Source organism: Dermacentor andersoni, chromosome 3 (assembly GCF_023375885.2).
Source record: "Dermacentor andersoni chromosome 3, qqDerAnde1_hic_scaffold, whole genome shotgun sequence".
NCBI lineage: Eukaryota > Metazoa > Arthropoda > Arachnida > Ixodida > Ixodidae > Dermacentor > Dermacentor andersoni.
In genome coordinates, this window is record NC_092816.1 from 166923686 (window position 1) to 166943408 (window position 19723).

Genomic DNA, 19723 nt, shown 5'->3' on the forward strand with positions numbered 1-19723 from the left:
TCGTTTTGAGAAAGCACCGGCACGGAAAAAGCGATAGCGCGCTACAAGGTAAAAAAAAAGTTTATCGTAGAGACCTACAATGTTGTACTTGACAGTCCAGGCTCTGCTTTGCGAGTGCGAAAGGCTGCCTACACTGAACTCTGCGAAAGGTTTGGATTCTTAAAATTGCTGACAGAAGTTGCGAGCGAGGCCTCTGTGGCACAGCAGGCTTAGAAGTTGGTGATAACCTACAAAAATGATTTGGAGCCAGCATTTTCCGCTGAAATCGTTCAGTCTGCGAACTTTCTGCACAACTCTGTGTGCCAGGACACGAGTCCCTTGGGAATAATGAAGTTGCTGCACGAAAGAAAGCTTACTGATGTGTTTCCGAACCTTTCTATTGCTTTGCGAATGTACTTAAGCATACTCGTGGCAAACTGTGAGACCGAACGATCGTTTTCCAAGTTGTCGCTGATAAAAAATCGCGTTCGTTCGAGCCTCCTTCACGACAAGGTCAACTCGCTTGCTATCATGTCCATTGAAAGTGACCTCCTGCGCGATCTATCCTTCGAACAGACTATATCTGATTTCTTCAAAGCGAAGGCGCGAAAGATGCCATTTTAAGAGAAGACTGTTTGCGCTATAAATGAATAGTTCCAATAAGTTCGTTGTGTCACCTCCCAGCCTCCACGTTGCCAATGAAACGCTGAGCAGTGTAATTCAAGATATGCAAATTTTCGTCGTTCGTCTTTTGTTTGTTCTTGTGATATTTAGCGTGCTTATAAAGAACTGTACTTTTGTCGTTTTTGATAGTGTCACGTTTATTTGGTGTCGTCTTTGCTTGTCTTACCTTTAACAAAAATATTTTCAAATAATGTTTTGTAATTACAGTTGGTAATTTTCATCTGTACTATATTGCATTTTTAGGTGTTTGTATTGCCTTAAATATTGCATATATATATTGCATATTTAGAGAGTGACGTGTATAACGATTACTGCAGTCTGATGCTTGAGTTTTAATAAAGTATGTTTTGGATACAACGATGCGTCTCCTCACGGAATTAAACTTAGTGATGCAAACAAAGCCTAGCTTCAGAAGGATCGACATCTGAGCTGTGTTGTCTTTTCTACGTTCTTGTTCGTCTTCAGTGCACTAAACTTTTCCTTAAACCTAGCTTTTGCTGAAAACAGAATGACAATTATTCGCAAAGTGAACATATGTATTGGTGTTTACAACAGCACGCGTTTCAAGCAAGTTTTGTTGTTTTCCTTATAATAATAACAATAATAATAATCCCGTTGATCGCACTTTGTTCTTTTTAATTTGGTAGAATTAAAATGAAACATGGCATATTTCTAGTAGCGTAGCAGGCGACGGAGGGGCGGGGGTCAGTACAGGAAGGGGGGGCCGGCATGCACATTAGCCCAGGGCCCCCATTTTTCTTAATGTGGCCGTGCTGGTTCTCCTACGACATTTTAAACGAAATGTTGGAAAAATTGAATCATGATGTTCTTCAGTCACTCACAAATTATGTTCGTGAAGCGGGGCACTATGGCGTGATCATGAATGTCACAGCGGACATATCTGCCAAGGAACAAGTGTCGAAAAAGTCTCATCCGGAAAATAAATCTGTGACATCGCGGACGGTTTTCTTCAGAGATCAAGTGTGCAAAGAAACAGATTCTCGATCGTGCAGTAGCCTTTGTATAAAATAACAGTGAACTTCACGAAAGTATAATGCGCCAGCTTTATTCGAAGTGTCACAGCCCTTTACCTTAATTTATCCCTTCCAATAAGATCTACATTGTACGGCTTAGTTATTAGAACCTTGCTCTTTAAGTATTGTTCTTGTCTTTCTGTTTCGTATCAAGTTCGGTAGCTTGTTTACTTTATTGAAATGCGACGAGCTTATGACCGGTCTTTAGATTTTATATTGTTAGCTTATTGTGGAAATGTTTGTACTGGCCAGTGTTTCCTAGACACGAAGAGTTTAAGATCTCTTTTTAGTTTTTTGAATTGGCTTATTGTGGAAAGGCTTGTATTTTCCAGTGATTCTTACGAGCAATGTGTTTGTAGTGAGTTGCAATACTTTAATTTTGACTTGTTGAGGAAATGCTCGTGCTGCCCAGTGTTTTCTCTGACTTTGACTAAGGGCGTCATGAATGTCTGCCAGGTGTTTACGTGTTTATCAGTTTCCTTTTTCACTTATTTATTTAGTACCTTAGCAACTATGCGGCCATTTTTAGTACATTTGCTCGAGCTTAGAAACAAATGAACTCATGTTTACATATATGGCCTCTCCGCCTCAGTACATCTCTTGCCAAAGAGCTTTCGCAGGGTAGGGGGGCGGGGAGTACTAATGAAAAAAGAGAAGGCGCGAATTGGGCCTCAGCCGTACTCCGATCCGCACACCGGCAGACTAACAACTCGGCGCCTCTGGACACAAACACAGGCACACTTTACTGCCTTAAAATTTCTTCGGCGTTTAGATAGGTGTATGCGTGATGTGAGCATTCATTTTAGAAAGGAGTTGCGGCTGATGCCAAGGGACTACTTATGAGAAACTTGGATGCATTTTGTGTTTGTAATAGTAAGTAGTAATAGTATCAGCACCACAAAAGTCAATGGTGTAGTGCTCATTTCCCGGGAGCACGTTTTCTCCAGCCATGGAAGATGGCAGGAGTGTGGCAGAGAGGAAAGACGAGTGTCTGATTTCAGAAATTGCCAGCCGTCTGTGCGCAGACGCGAGTACAAACAGTAGCGAGCGAGAAACTTCTGGGGGCTTTTGCTCCTTGAATGTCTGACTTTGCCTAGGTGCCACGGAGAAGTTTCTCTGCTCGTTTTGTATACGTTTGTCTCTAGGTGTACCGGAATTGCGGTTTGAAGTCGTGTATATGTGTGCAGGCAAGGGTTAGACGCAAAACAAGAATGGCGCACGAATACAGCGGAAGTGGTCCACGTTATTGTCAGTGCTGTATCACGTGACGTAAAGCACCATCCGGTTGGATCTTCTTTCGAAGTCTACCGCGTTAGTCGCGGCATAGTGGACATGGCTAGGAAAACAGCGACAGCATAGCTCATTCTGCTTAGTAAATGCACCCTGCAAAGTTCGGTGCAGGCTTGAGAGTTCGAAAAAATCGGAAAGCCTATATAAAAAGATATCACTCGAGAAATAGCAGTCCGAAAAAAAGTTCACTGCTGGCCTACCGCAGGAGATCATGGCCAACCGACCTGGACAGCTTCAGTGCTATCTGAACAAAGGACCACTACTGCACGTAGCGCGAAGATGCCACCACTCACGGACGTCCTGGCCTGCCGGAAACTTCCACTTGTAGATGCCGTGCTGAGCAACGCACAGCGGGCACAGGTCCTCCTCGAGTGTGGTGACGGTAAATTTTTGTTTCCAGTCGAAGTATGCCTCGTAGGCGGCGGGATGGTCAAGCAGGTAACGAATGTACTCTTCTAGGAACATGGGCTCTAGGATTTCCTGCACGCTCACAGTAGATTTGGGAGGGAGATTGAGTGGGACATTCGGCGACGACAGTAGGACGACAGGAACCAAGTCGTGCTTAAACGCTTCATAAACGAGTTCGTAGAGACTAGGGAAGCAGGCTGGCGTCTGCGTGACTACAATGAAGTTGAAGTGCCTTGCGACATACGCGACGCAGTCCGCCATTGACTCGCACAAGCCGACACCACAGTTCGGTATGACGTGCAGATTGACGACCTTCGCGACACAGCCGTTTATCTGGTCTTTGGATGCGCTCCAAGTCCGTATTTCTTCCTCGAACACGCGCTGTTCGCAGTCGGCAGCAATCCAGGCAGCGTCCGCTCTTCTCCTAAGCATTGTCGACTTCTCACTAGAATTGCGGTTTCCAGGGGGCTGTTGCCTCCTGGAAGCAGCGGTGGAGCAAGGGTGTTCGACGGACGGGGAGCGAGGACGAAAAGACTTGTACGTACTATTGACGTGGGCGCCTTGTCGACTGCTCATGGTCCAGTTGAAAAGTGCAAGCAGCTCATCAGAGATACTCGAGCGTGATTTCCATGGCCGAAAGAGGTTGAATGGTGCCACACCACTGACGTCAAGCGCCGGAGCTGTGCGCGCCCACAACACCCACAACTGCCGAATTGCACGCCGACCGGGAAGATCGTGCACGTTCACGCTGTCGGCAGGGAACACGATGGCGTCGCTTTCCATCACGAGGCGCCGATCGTACGTCACTGTGCACCTCCTCTGCGCCAGCATATCATCACCACTGTAGCCGACGAAAGAGCACGTAATCCACTTCTCATTATAGCTGGAGGGTTCTGGCGCCGCGAGGACGGACGCAGCGTTCACAACTGGTGGAGCTGCCGACGACTCGGAAGGTGCGCCGGTCCACACCATGATTCGAGGGACTAGGGTGTCGTGCGGACGCTTTATCCAGGGGATCCACGGCTGCATCAGTAGCATGGTCGGGGATGCTCGAGGTCCCAGTATGCCGTAGACGGTAACAGAAAAGAGAGCACAGATCGTACCGCAAACCAACCCATATTTAATCGCGCGGCATTCCTTTAGTTGGTGCAGGAGCGCAGTAGCTGTTTTGTTTATGCGAGGCGTTTCTGGTAAATTTGCAGGAACTTCTGGTGGGTTTGGTGGTGCTCCTGGTGGATTCACAAGGATATCCGGCGGGTTTGGAGGTACTGCCGGTGGGTTTACAGGCGCTTCCTGTTGGCCACCTGCTGCATCTTCAACGAGATTTTCAATAAGCAGATCCAAATCGGGACCGGCTTCGACTTCAAGAGGGACGATGCTGCGAAGAGTGCATAGTTGTATATATTAGATGGGGCAATAAACATTTGACTACATATAGCTCAATTACAGCTTCAGAACCGTAGCTAATAACGGCTTATTAGCAAAGCAGTAGAAAACACAACGTAAAAGAACTGTAACGGCGGCTATAAAGAAGGCAGTGCTTGAAGCAACAACAAAACTAGTAGGAAGGGAGAGCTAGGTTGCAACACGGGAAGTGTTTAACTACCAAGCCTCCCCCCCCCCCCCCCCCCCCGTTCATTCCCTTTACTTTGACAACAGATAGGTTTAGCTTGTCCGACATTCGGGTAAACGCAGGCGGATGGGGCATTGGGGCGGAGGCGTAAACGGAAACGGCCTGCATCGTGCTGCCACCTGTTGGCGCAGAGCTCAAACAGACTAAAAACCGCTAATATTGCCTTAATCAAGTGTATTCTACTTCGCTGCATGTGTAACTTTTCGGCACTGGCGTAATCGTGTTGCTGTCAAAAATTTACACCCGCAGCAAAGTAAAATACACTTGGTTACTGCAATATTAGCTGTTCTTGTACCGGACAATACCGGACAAGCTAAACCTCTCTAGTATTCCGCAGTTTTCTGCGTCACATACCGTCACACTCAATATACATTCCTGTGCTGTAATGGCAGGCTCGCCAATATACCTGGCATTTTCTTATGTGGAACGCTTTCTTTAATACACTGACGCTGACATACTTGTGCCTTCCTGTGTCCTAAACGAGTTCAATCTAGTCAGTTTTATAGTGTTGACTCGAGCATCAAAGACGCACGACATATTTCAAATAAATTTGTTGCATTTGAGAAGTAAATATAATGTTTACCGACTCCCGTTAGCAAAACTTGCGTTTCGGTCCTTGACGATGGTACAAATATTGCCGGAAGCCGCTAAAAAGTTGAAGCGCACTATTTACAAATATTTAAATTTGCGCCATGCACAGGCGTCGTATTTTCCTAATTTGCATATATTATAGCAGATTAGATGGGCAAATATCATATATAAATATGCAGCTTATGTGAAATTATTACAATGATCCCATAGGTTGTGCAAAAGACCTACTCGCAGATTAGTGGTATACTTCAAAAAATCCTGCAGCGCCGAAGCATTACAGCAAGAGAGTGAGTACAAATAATAAAAACAATACAAATAAACAGACAGACAAACAGTTGAAGAGAAGAAGAAAAACCAGGTATTCGCAATTTCAGAGTATGCTATGCACGCCGTTAGAACAGCACAGTGCAACAATAACTCTATTAATTACGAAATATTCATCATTTGAGCGAAGTGGGCTCCGTCAGCTGTGACCGCCACCGCTGGTAAGGTGTTCCATTCAGATATTGTTTTTGCAAACAACGAAAATGTCAGGTAATTTTGCGACATTTAATTTCTCAAACTTTACAACTGTGATCACTCCTGCTTGAGATGTAGTAGCGTGGCTAGATATATTTAAATTTGTCCATACGAGTTGAGTTATTATAAATTGCATGTATTAGTTCCAGTCGGTTTTCCTTGCGCCTTCTGTCAAGAGGTTTGACTGCAATGCTAGCCTTGATTCGCGTGGCACTAACTCCCCGGGAATATTGTTTTAATATAAACACCACCACACGGTTCTGTATGCCTTCAATTTTATCATCGAGGCGTTTTTGATGAGCTCCAACAACCTGGACGCGTATTCTAAGCGCGGTCTTACTAGTGATGGGTATGCCGCCCTGTTGAGTATTTGAGGTGCGCCACGAAGATTCCGAATAACGAGGCTTTAAACATGCTGGCAGATTTCTTTTACGGTGTTATTAATATGCTGTTTAAATGAAACATCTCCCGAAAGAAGCACGCCTAAATATTTGACTTCGAGGACTTTTCAGAGTACTTTATTACCGACTGGGTACCTTGTGTTCAGTGTGCGCTTTCCTTTGCTAAATGTTACGTGGTGCTCTTATCTACGTTTAGACCTAGTTCAGGCGATTGCATGTCACTATCTGTACTGATTGTCCTTTATATTACGCAGTGATACGCGTATAATCTGACAGTGGAAGAAATATTAGACGCGATGTCATTGATGAAAATTAACAATAATAATGGCCCCAATATCGAGCCTTGTGACACAACCGATGTTACTTCCAGAAATCCAGATTGTTTGCCCCCCTGTACGACGTATTGTTTTCTTTTATTAAGGTATTCCCTAGACCATTTCAAAATAATTTGATCAATGCTGAGAGCAGACAGTTCGTGCTCTAATAATTCACGCAAAACAGAACTAAATGCTTTTCTAAAGTGTATGAATATTCCGTCAGTCCGCAATCTACTGTGAGCCGCAGTGGTAAGGTCATGAAAAAGCTCTATTAAGAGAGCGGTACATAAAACACCAGCGTAAAGCCCGTGTTGGCTCTGTAAGAAAAAAATTAGTAGCTTCTAAATGTTTCATCACATTACTGTGGTATAAAGGTTATGAACAGGGATAAGGTGCCTCAGAAAGGCTGGCCAAGGTTTCGATAGGAGGACCTATTTTCGTCAAAGGCGGCCTCGTCATCCTCGGCATGCTAGTTTTAAAGGGTCAGTGCAGTGACGTCACGTGCGATTGTTGTCGGTGGCGGCTGGTTGTAAAGGGAGATTTATACCACAGCGTGCTATTCCATGTGTCAGCCCCTTTCTTGAGTTTGGATTATGCAATATCTTCAAGTATCATTCAAGATATGCAGCACAAGGAAGTCGGCCTATGGTTGGCAACTATACACTTCGGCCCATTTTTGTGAATGGGTGCAACCAAAGTCGTCTTCGATTATTCGGGAACAATTGCAATTTCAAGCGATTTGCCATAAAATATGTACAGGTATTGAGAATTGAGACACAATATCCAAGCAAGGTTTTAGTGCTTTCGGGGATATCTGATCTAGACCAGTTGGTTTGGAATCAGCCAATGAGTGTAGACATGTTCTGATACCCTCAATTGTGATTGTTAAAGGAGGAAGCAAACCTTGCACGTTGTCTTTAACAGCAGATAATGTACGATAACGCTTTAGTTTCAAGACAACTGATTTAAAGAAAACATCAATTTTATCTTCTTTAGATGTATCCGTAGTGGCTGTTAACAAAATTATGATATAATGTATTGTTCCGTTGTAAACTCTACCCTTCATGTTCCTTTTGGGGGGATCTTCAGAAATTTCTGTAAAAAAACGATGGCCTACATCAAAAATGTACTCCCTACAGTGCGTAAATTTACACTTTTAAATGCAACAAACCTTATGGAAATTGATGGTGGCGATGCCATGCAAGGAGATTTTCTATTCCAACGCATTTAGATAAGAGCTTCCTGAAGTAAATCTTCGCCTTGAACATACGCCGGCTCTGCCCTTCACTGTCGTTCCGGCGCTGAGTTAACTAAGTGCACCGGAATTACAATCACTTACAATAACCCTATACTTCCTTGCCAACTTTCTTGACCTCTTCCTCCATTATGTGTCCACGCTTTTGCGATACAAATATTTGTGCACTTCAGCCGCCCATTTATTTTTATACATCTTCCTGAGTCTTTCTTAAAAACTAGTTTAGCTCTGCGCTTCTGTGACTTGAAAGGAAGCCTAACCAATGACAACCTGCACTGCCTAATTTTCGTTTTACAGTAAGCCCTCAAAGCAAACCTTCCTACTCACTTTGGTTAACTTCCAACCTCGACATGATGTCGATTTTAAGCAAGAATGGCATTACCGAACGTTTGCGCTGTCATCATTACTCCTTTTTAAATCCTTCGCACCACCTTATATTTATTGTAGCCCCAAAAAGGTTATATGTTTCGTCATTGGTACATTCCACTTCCCTTTCATTTTTACATTATTATAGTGAATGTTTGCGTTGGTCTTTTCTTCGCTGACGTATATAGCCGGGTATTTTTATTGCTTCACCATTGGTATGACTTACTGTTGAATTAACACCAGGTAATTACTCGTCTCTTCAATAAAGGTCATGATTCCCGATTTCTCTGTGCTTAACTTGAGGCCTGGAGTTGTTGTATTGCCACATGTAGCGCCTGTGTTGTGTTCTTCCTTCAGTCCTCGTCTTTTGCGCTGTGCAAACATGCCACACGTATTCGCAAGTCTCCGAGGATTAAGACGAATGTGTGGCACAAGGTTAAAATCAACGTAAGAAAGAAAAAAAAGAGGAGACAGAAAGAGCGCCACACTCGCATCTAACTTTATTCAAAGAAGTACCAAATGTATAGGCACAGAAGATACGTGCGCAACAGCCGTTACATTCGGCGCACGTGCACGAATTCTCACAGAATAGCTCAACACGCAAGGTAGCTATCACAAGCCAGAGAAACTATGAGCAAATCGAATCTAAAATTTCAAATTCGCTTTTCTGAAGTGAAACCGACAGAACGCTACTGCAGGAATCCCCATTTTCTTTATGTGAAAGGCTTCCAGCAATTCTCGAGCCTGCGCATCCCGGGCTATTTTATAGAGACAGCGTGTTATTAAACGGCGTCACGCACCCTTACGGGGTAGAGTGCAAGCGCCGGTGTGACCGTGTTCCTTACTTAGTCGATGAATTACGTTCCCTTAAACGGTAATTAGTGCAGCGTCCTGTTTGGCCAATGTACACTCTGCCACGGCTCAGATCTACCTCATAGATTGCGCCACGGTGCATCGCAGGAAAGGCCTGGTGTCCTTTTTTTTTTTCGTACACATGGCTTAGCTGTTCGGGGAATAAAATGCGGGCACAGAGCCTCGAGAGCTTGTTTGGAACACAAAAGACCACTGGCACACCGCGCCAGTCTACAACTTTGTTCAGGTCGTGGGATATCTTGTGGCTGTATATGGTAAAACACGTTATCTTTTTTTTCTCTCTCTCTCTCTCTCTTCGAGAGCCCAGGTCTCCTGCTGACGCCTTTCAGCCTTTGAATTGCAAGGGTTATCTGTGGATCTCTTGCATTGTTCGCTAGTAGCACTATGTCGTCCGCATATCAGCCCAGGGGTCTTCTGTTGCACCTTCTGTTTCATTACGGATGTAAGATAAATAAAAAAACCTGTTTCCCATCTTTATATACCCTTAACATAAAGTCTGAACAATACAGACAGTTTTTCCTCGCTCATTTGCTGGGTGAATGTCCAGCATTTCATTGCATTTTTGGCTTCCTCGTACAGTTTGTACTCGGTTATCCCGACATATTTCCCTCTGCAACCCCACGAAATAGTTATCTATGCCGGCGTGCTTGACAATATCCAATAGCGATTCCCTTTCTACGTTTTGTTAGGCTCCCTTCATATCTAGAACTACTATTCATAAAGGTCTATTCCGAGCTGTTGAAATCAACATACACTGAGTTAGTACAAAAATATTACTCTCTAATCGCCTTTCCCTAATTAAACGATTACTGTCTAATCGCCCAGGTAGCAATCGTCTGCCTGGTCTGAACCCATTCTGTAGTTTCCCAATATATCAAAACATCAACCCACTTCGACTACACTTGCCGTGCTGCGCTTAAATTGCTATTCTATATATCACTGACGTTACTGTAACTGGTCTGTGGGCGGTCGTGACACTAACAGTAACAAAGCTCCTGCTTAATTTGTAACAAGTTCTCGAGCCATCTATGACCTGAGTAAAAGAAAACACCTTAAGAGGGAAGCAATATGGGTTTGTTGGCATTACCTGTCCTACTTGTAGCATCTTCTACTTGTGTCGAGCAATGTACATGTGTTCTATGAAGTTTCGAGGTGCATAAATACTGCTGTAAAAGTGGAAATCAATTTCTTGTTGGAAGGGGTAGCGCTGTGTATTGTCTAATGTGCATTTGTGTGTGCCTGTCATTTTGCCTGCGCTTCGAGTATAACAACCAGCTGACTCGCCGCATGGCCTCCGAGATCTGACGAAGTGCTCTGGACAATTTCGGAGGCCGTTCTCGCCGAGAGCCACGTTGGAACACCTTATCAATCGTGTCGGCGCTCCTGTCTATCTTACACTTTGTCCCCGATCGTGCAAACACTGCACCTCACAACTTACGTGAGCTTGAATATCGTTATGATTAACAGATGAGTATACTTGGAGTTATTTTGCACAATGTAATGTTATTTCTTGCGTAAACGCGTCATGTGCGGCAAATATGAAGCTTCGACTCGGCTCGCGCCTACGAGCTGTTCAACAACGCCTGCCTCACCGATTACTTCATGAGCGCGAAGAAGGAACTCAGTGAATGTATCGTTCACACATTTTATGTACATTTCCGTGGCCACTCGCACTAATCAACGGAAGCTCCCTCACTGATGAACATCGTATACTGTAGGTCAGAATGATAGCAAAAGTCGTACCACAATCACCATAAATAGCGTCCCATACCGCAGGCTGAAACACACTGTTATTACACCATCATGCACCTTGGAGTGACGTCTATCCAGCTTGAAAATAATTAACCTCTATGTCGAAACTTCTTTTTTTATCACGCACCTACGATAGGAGGAATATTGTAACCTGAAAGTGGAGCACAACAAGGGCTCATCTGGCAACTTGGAGGGAGTTGCTACGAAATCCTCCGATTCAGCTGTTATTGTATCAGCAGGGCACTTCTTGATCCATGCCACAAGAGTATATGAAGGAACGTTGCATTCGGAAACACATGCTTAGAGCTACAAAGTAGCACGCAGTGGGTCCTTTTCCGTCGTTCAAAACATAAATATTCAACTAAAGTTAGAAATAGTACTCAGTATTCTGCATTCAACACATGAAAGAACAATATAAGTTGCACGAAAACGAACGCACTCATGCAACAATCATACACTTACTTTTTGGGTTATTTCTGAAGCTTGAGACAACCGTCGCTAAGACACCTAACCTCAGACCCACGGTTATCTATCATAGATTGAAACTTGAAACGGTGCAAAAAGTGTTGGAAAATACCGTAATGGGAAACTTATGCTTGGAATATATTTGTTGGTTTACCACCATTGTACAAAGAGCTTTATTCACAATATTTCTGAATTTTGCAAAGAAAAAGATTTTTCTTCGTAGTTTGCATTTATCATTTTAAAATTTCTGGACATTTTACATGTTCACATACAAGGAGTGATCTTCCACTGCGTTTTTCACGCTTGCGTTTTCTGCACATGCTGACTTCGTATCCCGGTATTCCGTCACGGCGCAGTTTCGCGAAGGTCACCGCCAACATAGACAACTAAGGCTTTCGCCTTAATAATTATTCTTGGCACGGTTTGTTTAGCGTCACTTCGGTGAAAACGCGAAACTTCGAAGCTTTTCTCGAAGCTGTTTTCTTCATAAGAACTTCAGTTTGGCCTAGTTGGTATTTACTGCAAATCATATTGACCTTTGACGTTGTCCCCGTCTTTTTTGCGGTCAATATGATTTGCTGTTTTCTTATTTGAAATTATTACGCTATCAATACGAGAAAGCCAGCGTGGTGTCAGACGACCCGCGTTGCTGTCGGTTCTACGTCCACGCCATGCGTGGGATCTAGTAGGGAAGCCCGGAGATATAGTAAAATCATAAGCAAGAAGACGCCAACGGCACGCTCGCCGAACCAGTGACGTAGCATGAACGATATTGCAAGTGAAATTGCACCACGTATATCATACCATTGCCCGGCGGCTGCAATCACTATTGGCTAACGCCTGCACTAGCGAACGGTTTTAGAGACTTTGCGCAGAACAAGGAGTTTCGTGCGTGTGGTTAAGCACACCGGTTGATTTCGTGCCACAGTACAAATCGACCTGTGTAGCCTTCACGCATTCCCATTCAGGCACGCTGTCGCAGCCGCTTCGCTTCCCGTTAAAGTCGGGACGACGGCAGGCTACGTCGGCTAAAATCACGTAGTTTTACACAGCCCCCTGATTATGTTCCATCCGAGCACCACAACATAATTTCGATGGCATCACTATCAAGCTTTCCCACGAGACAGTCATAAATACCTAGAAAATCTGGACAACAATCGTTCTGTACCAGCTCCTAGCGCACTAAGCATTTCTTGAACATACGTTAGCGCGACTCTCGACTTTCCTCAAGAGAATGTGGGCTTACGTGCACCGTCTACTACTGAACATGTTCTCCGCGGCAAGCTCGCACGCACAACGACGCTCTTCTTTTTATTGCGCTCATAGACTTCGCTTACTACTAAATTCTTGTCAAAAGCTTCGGCGCAACCTACGTCATCGATTCACACATTTACACTGAGTTCGAATACTCATACACAGTTATTTTGCATCTTTCGCTGCAGTTGCGCATTACGAACGAACAAATGCACCGCGCGTGAATGCATGTATACTTACATTGAGCTTATTGGCGCCCCTCCGACGCCTCTGCCTGGGCAAGGGCCCATCACTGTATCGTCCACCGAGCACTGGCAAGGCCGATCGATCGCGAACAAAAATAGGTGCAGAACCTTTTATAAATAGTGGACGATACTCCAATGTAGCGCATCGTGGTAAGTTTAGTAGCGCATTCTACAGCGCCGTAGATGAATAATCTAAACCTGCGTTACGGGGAGCCCAGAAATACGCGTACTTCGCCATACCAGCCGTACACGCGAACTGTGCTGTTGCTCCTGTTACCAAGAAAAAGCGAACGCCGCCACCCGCCATGCTGTTTGCTCGTCACGGACTCAGGAGAGGCATGGGAGAGGAGAATGGCGAGCGCGACGTTGGGAGAACGACAGAAGCCGATTCCCCTAAAGCCCCTCCATCCACGCGCAACCGCCGCTTTCTGGTCGGCGGAAACCTGGTCGGCGGAAACGGCTATGGAGGGGCTTTAGATTCCCCGAAACCTCGCGTGAACTTGAAAGGGAGAAGCCCGCATCCCCTGGCACGGCCGGACCAACGTTACTAGACTAGCTTCAGTTGTAAAACTCCCCGCCCGCGCGCTTATAGCCGCTGTCGCCACTTCTGTGACAGCCGCCAGAGGGCAACGCTGTTCCATCGGGCTCCAGTGCAGACGCCTCGTCACTGCCTTGAGCTCGTGCGGACGGGCAGTTTGCGCGTGTTTCACGCTCGCTGGCGGTCTCCCTTGTCCGAATGAGTGATACCACGAGAAAGCGGTATCCACCTACAGCAATAAGATTTATCGCGCCAGTTCGTTAATACTGAAAGAAGGGTAAACTGCACGAAAGGAAGAAACGCATATAGCGAAGCGCAGAAGCTGCGTTTCTAGATGTCGTGTGTTTCTTCCTGTCGCCTGAACGTTTCGCGCAGTTTAGGGTCACGAGCCTGAATATCTGGCCAAAGTGCGTGATTGTAGTATGATGTTCATCGCCACCGAAGCTTCTCACCACGCCACAGAAGCGCTACAAAAATAAAGATGATGTCGGTCTTTCTACACACAAGCCACAAAAAGAAAAGAAGTCAGATTTTTCATACCATGAAGATGTTTAATCAGCGAAGCTGAAACGTGCGGCCCCTGTGTTTATCACTGGGTTAATCCCGAGGGTTCATTAATGTATTTCTCAGTTATGAGGTTACACACACAATTGGCTGCGAGAGAGAACGACGTCACTGACGCTATGCCCGCAGTCCGCAGTTGTCGCTTGCGTTCGATGTCTCGAGTTTGCTCGGCGGCGTGGTTAGCAGCCTTCGCCTGCAATTTGCCGCTTGTGATTCTTCGAAATTTAATTTCTTCAAAATTAAATCTTTCCGTTACGCAAGACCATGAGTGGCTCATACTCCCTTAAGCAATTGCTCATACCCCCGTAAACGCGGCCTCCCCATTACGACGACAGAAGTGAAGTGAAATTCTACGCTGGAAAGATGAACGGCCACGCAGCCAGCTGTGGAAGACGACGACGAACGCGGGAGCAGTGGCGCGAGCGCGTGCCGTTGATTTTGCACAGAGTTCCCGGTCGGCACGAGGAATCGCTCTGTTTCACGCCGAGCGAAGCGTCGCATTGCTGGGAGCACAGAAAAAGTGGTGCGTCGAACTGTTGATATCGTTCCGATAGCGGCCTATGCAGCCAGGTACGCAGCACGCCGGCATCGTCTGCTGATATTCTTAAGAAACTCGGCGAAGGCTACAGTTCTACGGATGACATGCTTGCTGAAATTCGCGGTCAACAACGAACCACAGAATACACCAACGCTGCACCGCGTGCTTAGTCCGGCCCGGCCGCGTAGCCGGCTAGTGAGGAAGTGAAGCCGGGCGCGATTGCAGCGCCACGAAGGCGCGGGCGGGTGGCGGTTCCGCGCAACGGCACCGAGTTTTAAAACTGAAGCTAGTCTAGTAACGTTGGGCCGGACTCGACTCTCTCCTCCGCGCTCCCTTGCGGCCTTCGCCACGCGACGGGAATACACGGAACATTTTCTTGACGAGTAGCTCGATGGCTCGCCGTACGAGGTCGCTACCACCTCACCGTGTCTAGGATGGATGCATGGATGGATGGATGTTATGAGCGTCCCCTTTGGAACGGGGCGGTGGGTTGCGCCACCAAGCTCTTGCTATTATACTGCCTAATGCCCTACCTAAGTTAAACAAAAAAAAAAAAGAGAGAACACTATGAAATCCCACAACCAAATTTTCTGATCCCCTTTTGCGAACTGTGCTTTTCTACGTCTCCGTTTTTTGTCGTTTCCCTGCTTTTCTCCCACCAATCCTCCAATCGCCTCTTACTAATGCCTACGGCCGACGTGTTTACTTTTCCACTGCTCTCTCTGATCCCAAGGGCTTGAAGGAGGCCAGTGGTGCCGTAATCGACCGCTGGGTAGACGCCTTCACATTCTAATAAAACATGCTTCATAGTCTCCCTAGCTTTACCGCAGCAAGCACATGCTTCTTCTTCCGTCTTATATCTCGCTTTATAGGTGCGTTTTCTGAGGCATCCCCATCTCGCTTCGAAAAGTAATGAGCTTCCCTTTGAGTTATCATAAATTGTTTCTTTCCTGATTTCGTTTTTTCCTCTTAAGTAGTTACTCATGGCAGGTTTCCTTTCCATTGCCGCCACACATGAGATTATTTCAGCCTCTCTGACTTTCCGCTTGACCGTCTATGTTGCTGTGTTGCCCACCCTACAGGCCACGTACTTGCTGGTAAGCTTCCTAGTTCTTTTCCTCCACTGTGAATCAATGTTTTTCCTGTACAGATACCTGAACACTCTCCCAGCCCATTTACTTTCTTCCATATTCCTCAGGCGTTCTTCATACTAAATTTTACTGGGAATTTCCCTCACTTCAAAACTAGTCCAGCCCATATCACCCTGCACATCTTCATTTGTAGTCTTCCCGTGAGCGCCCAATGCGAGGCGACCCACTGATCTTTGGTTCCCATCGAGTCCTGATTGTACCCCTGATTTAAAGCAAACAACCTCATTTCCAAAAGTAAGTCCTGGAACCATTACACCTTTCCACATACCTCGGAGGACCTCGTACCTATTGTATCCCCATAGCGCTCTGTGCTTCATTATGGCTGCATTTCTTTTCCCCTTCACTGTTATTGTTTTTTCCTGCGTTTCCATATATCTATTGCCCTCATTTATCCATATACCGAGGTATTTATATTCTGTTACCCGAGGTATTTCCTGGCCCTGTATCTCCACTGTCTGTTCACTGTTTTAAAACCTAAATTGTTGCCTTCCTGTCCACAGATATTAGCCAGACGTTGCAAACCACTTTGCTTGTTAGCTAGCAACACAATGTCATCCGCATAAAATAAACCTGGGAGCTGATGCTCAACTACTGTACCCGCCTGTTTGTATGAGAGATCAAACCCGATATTACTTCCTTCTAGCGCCCTCTCCATCCTCACCATGTACATCATAAACAGCAACGGGGATAAAGGGCACCCCTGTCTCAGTCCCTTGTTGACATGAACTTTGTCCTCGCTTCTCATCCCTTCCCATTTAACGCAAACGGTATTTTTTAGGTAATTCTTTCTCAAAAGCTGTAGACAATCGTTACCTAAGCCTTCCCCTTCCAGAATATCCCACAAAATGTTGCGGTCTACGCTGTCATAGGCTCCTGTAATGTCTAAAAAGGCCACATATAACGGTCTGCTTTCTACTTATGATATTTCAATACACTGAGTAAGAACAAATAAGTTATCATCGAAACGCCTACCTATTCTGAAGCCATTCTAAAGTTCTCATTATTCTCTGCCCAAGTTTGAAGCTTTAATTTGATTGCCTGCATTGCTAGCCTGTATATTACCGATGTAATGGTCAACGGTCTATACGAGTGAATTCTATCTTTCTCCTTCTTGCCTTTATAAATGAAATTCATTCTACTTTGTCGCCAACTGTCTGGTATTCGTCTATCTTTTAAAGTTTGTTCCACTGCTTTTACCGGAGCTTCCCTACTTTTTGGTCCTAGGGCGCCTCGATGTCAGCGCCACCTCGGAGTAGCGCGGATCGAGGCACCCTAACCGTGTCCGGGGCGCGAAGGCACGCGCAGTGGTTCTACATAATTTTCTTGAGTAGCTCCTGTCCCGATTGGTGACTTTCTTCTACATACAACGTTCGTCAGACTTGTCCGCTAATGCCCACGGTATGAGTGCTGGCTGATTTTGTTGGCGCAGTTACCTCACCATTTCTGTACTTGACGGCGGCGCCTATGCCGCCGATCCCTCACGTGCTGCGTATTGTGTACCAGCTTTTGCAGCTGAATTTGTGAGCTTTCTCCGTGGGATCGTTGCAAGCGTGAAAGCGTTTTCTTCCTGCTGCCTCAAACGCTATCACTGTAGCCACGGTGTACGGTTGCGTGCCATTTTGCAAAGTTCAGCAGGGGAAGACGCCCGGCGTTTCCTTTCACGAATTTCCTAGCGATTCGGAACTGTGTTCTAAGTGGCGAAAAAACATTTCCCGTGAGAATCTCGTCATCAACGACAAGTCCGCATCAACTGTAGTATGTAGCAAACACTTCAATGAAAACGATTGTGTTCCCGGATGCCGAATACGGAAGTTGCTTGCGGGAGCTGTACCGACCATTTTCGAACTCTATCTGTCCTACATGGTGCCAGCTACAAAGAGGCCGCGTAAGGACCCTGCATGTCGTGACCCCCGTGCTCCTGTAAATTCATCAAAGTGAAAAGCAAAGTCACCGTTGCCTCCTCATGAAGATTTTAGTGCGCGGGACGAGGTAACCGAGGAGAGACAAAGTGCTTGAACACAAATCAACAGTAACGACGCTCACCGAGCTAGTCGCTACCTCGTCATGATCAAAAGGCTTCGGGCTCAGGTTGCGTACAAAGGAGATCCTTTGTTCACCCTATTGCACGAACAGGACAAAAGTGGACTGCACTATTCAAATCGCATGTTCTTGGCACTTTGGACAAAATTGTGGCTTTCTTCGAAATGGCTGCGAAGCACCTTCCGCGAACGAAAGTGCACAAAGTGCTGCAACTTCTCGTTACACCACACCTTGGACAATCGCCCATCTTGAAGTGCCCAGATGTCGGCATTGGTCACACGAGGCGCACAGCTGATGTGATTGCTGACAAGTTTGTTCGACTACTTCTAGTAAACTGCACAAATATGGTAACGGAAAAACATTAGAAACCAGTTGCTTATGTACATAAGCCACCAAGAAAATATTTTAGGCTTTAATGTACATGATGTGAAGATTGTTGGTACCAAAATGTACAAGAGCGCACTCAGTAAATCAGCAATCAGTAAATTTTTAATTTAGTTGTAGCCTCGCAGTATCTATATCTGTCTTGTAATGAAGTGCGTCTACTGAAATAATCATTTGCCCTAAGTAACGACATGTGTATTCATTAATTGGGGGTGCTGGCTTAACCTTCTTTAATCTTTCCAGCGTCGTCTGCCACAGGCTTACGCTTCAAAAGCTGTCAGCCGTTTCATTCACATATGAAGCTATGACGTTGACTACTGGCACTGAAAATAATGATTAAGCTTAAACATTCGGGATAAGTTGCGTTCGGATAAGTTGCGTTCGGCAAAGGCCGTAAGGGAGCACGAAGGAGCGAGTGAGTCGAGTCCGGCCGTGCCCCTGGAAAGGGGGTCTCGTGGTTCTCCCGGCTTTTAACCCCGCCCATTCGGGGCTCAACGAAGTAAGGGAACCGGCGGTGCTGAGCAGTGGGTGAAAATAATGCAAAACTAAAGTACGCAGCGGGAGCTCCTGCCCGTCGTTCATGGCCACCCGCCCGCACGAACGAACAGCCAAAATCGACATTTGTGGAAGGGCGAAGAAGACGTTTCGAAAACGTGACACAAGGGACGGACGCAGAAGCGCAAAACACCGTGTAAAACGCGACGGTTGCTTGTGTGCTCTTCAGGGCAATACGTGCCTCATAGTGAACTATGAGGGAAATAATGTGGAAATCGCGGCGCTTTCTCATACCACTAATTTCCATCGCTCTCGGAAGTCCATTTGAAAAGGCGGTAAATTATTATCGGTCACTAATGAATTTGCAAAATTGTCTTTGAGCTAATAAAAAAGCAACAGTAGCTATAGCTTCATAAACAAAGAAAGAGGCAGGCTCATTGAAATGCTTTTTCACACGGCTCGTGCACATTTTGTAGATGCGTTGGGTACAGCTACAGTGAGACATTCACACCACAATTTAAGTGAAGCGTCTCAAATGAAGAGAGCTGCGGACGATTGCAAGTTACCCTCCTCCCTAGCCGTGCTTTTTCTCCTCCTCCCGTCTTTACTGCCCCTGCGTCATGATGCGACATCATATCGTCTACTTCCTGTGTCTTGAAGCCGGCGCGCGAAGCCTCTCGAAACTCTCCGCTAGCCGCCTAGGCCCTGCACACTCTCAAGTCCAACAAATGGCCATAGAGGGCGATAAAGTAGACCGCGAAATAGGCTGCGAAGTAGCGAAATAGACCACGCAGCGCTGCTAAAAATGCAGGAATAGGCCAATTAATAAGGTTCCCCCGTGAGCGCAACATCTCCCGCTATATACGCCGTAGTAAGCGCAATTTTAGCCTACAAACTTTCTTCAACAGCAAACGAAGCGTTTTTATCTTATGACAAACAGTACAAAA

The 19723-nt window shown here is 45.8% G+C and overlaps 1 protein-coding gene across 2 annotated transcripts; it reads right to left on the reverse strand.

The window, feature by feature from the left end:
- Nucleotides 1–1709: 1709 nt before the first annotated feature.
- LOC126524485 (uncharacterized) lies at nt 1710–13599 on the reverse strand. 2 transcript variants are annotated; one of them, XM_050172795.2, is made up of 2 exons: nt 13062–13599; nt 1710–4773 (listed from the first exon to the last, which is right to left on the reverse strand). In XM_050172795.2, exons 1-2 carry the CDS (start codon nt 13109–13111, stop codon nt 3228–3230), a joined length of 1596 nt encoding a protein of 531 aa, XP_050028752.1. In that variant the 5' UTR covers nt 13112–13599; the 3' UTR covers nt 1710–3227. The 2 variants fall into 2 exon arrangements, with proteins under 2 accessions (XP_050028752.1, XP_054923315.1); XM_055067340.2 differs by lacking the exon at nt 13062–13599 and adding an exon at nt 11254–11640.
- Nucleotides 13600–19723: the final 6124 nt, after the last annotated feature.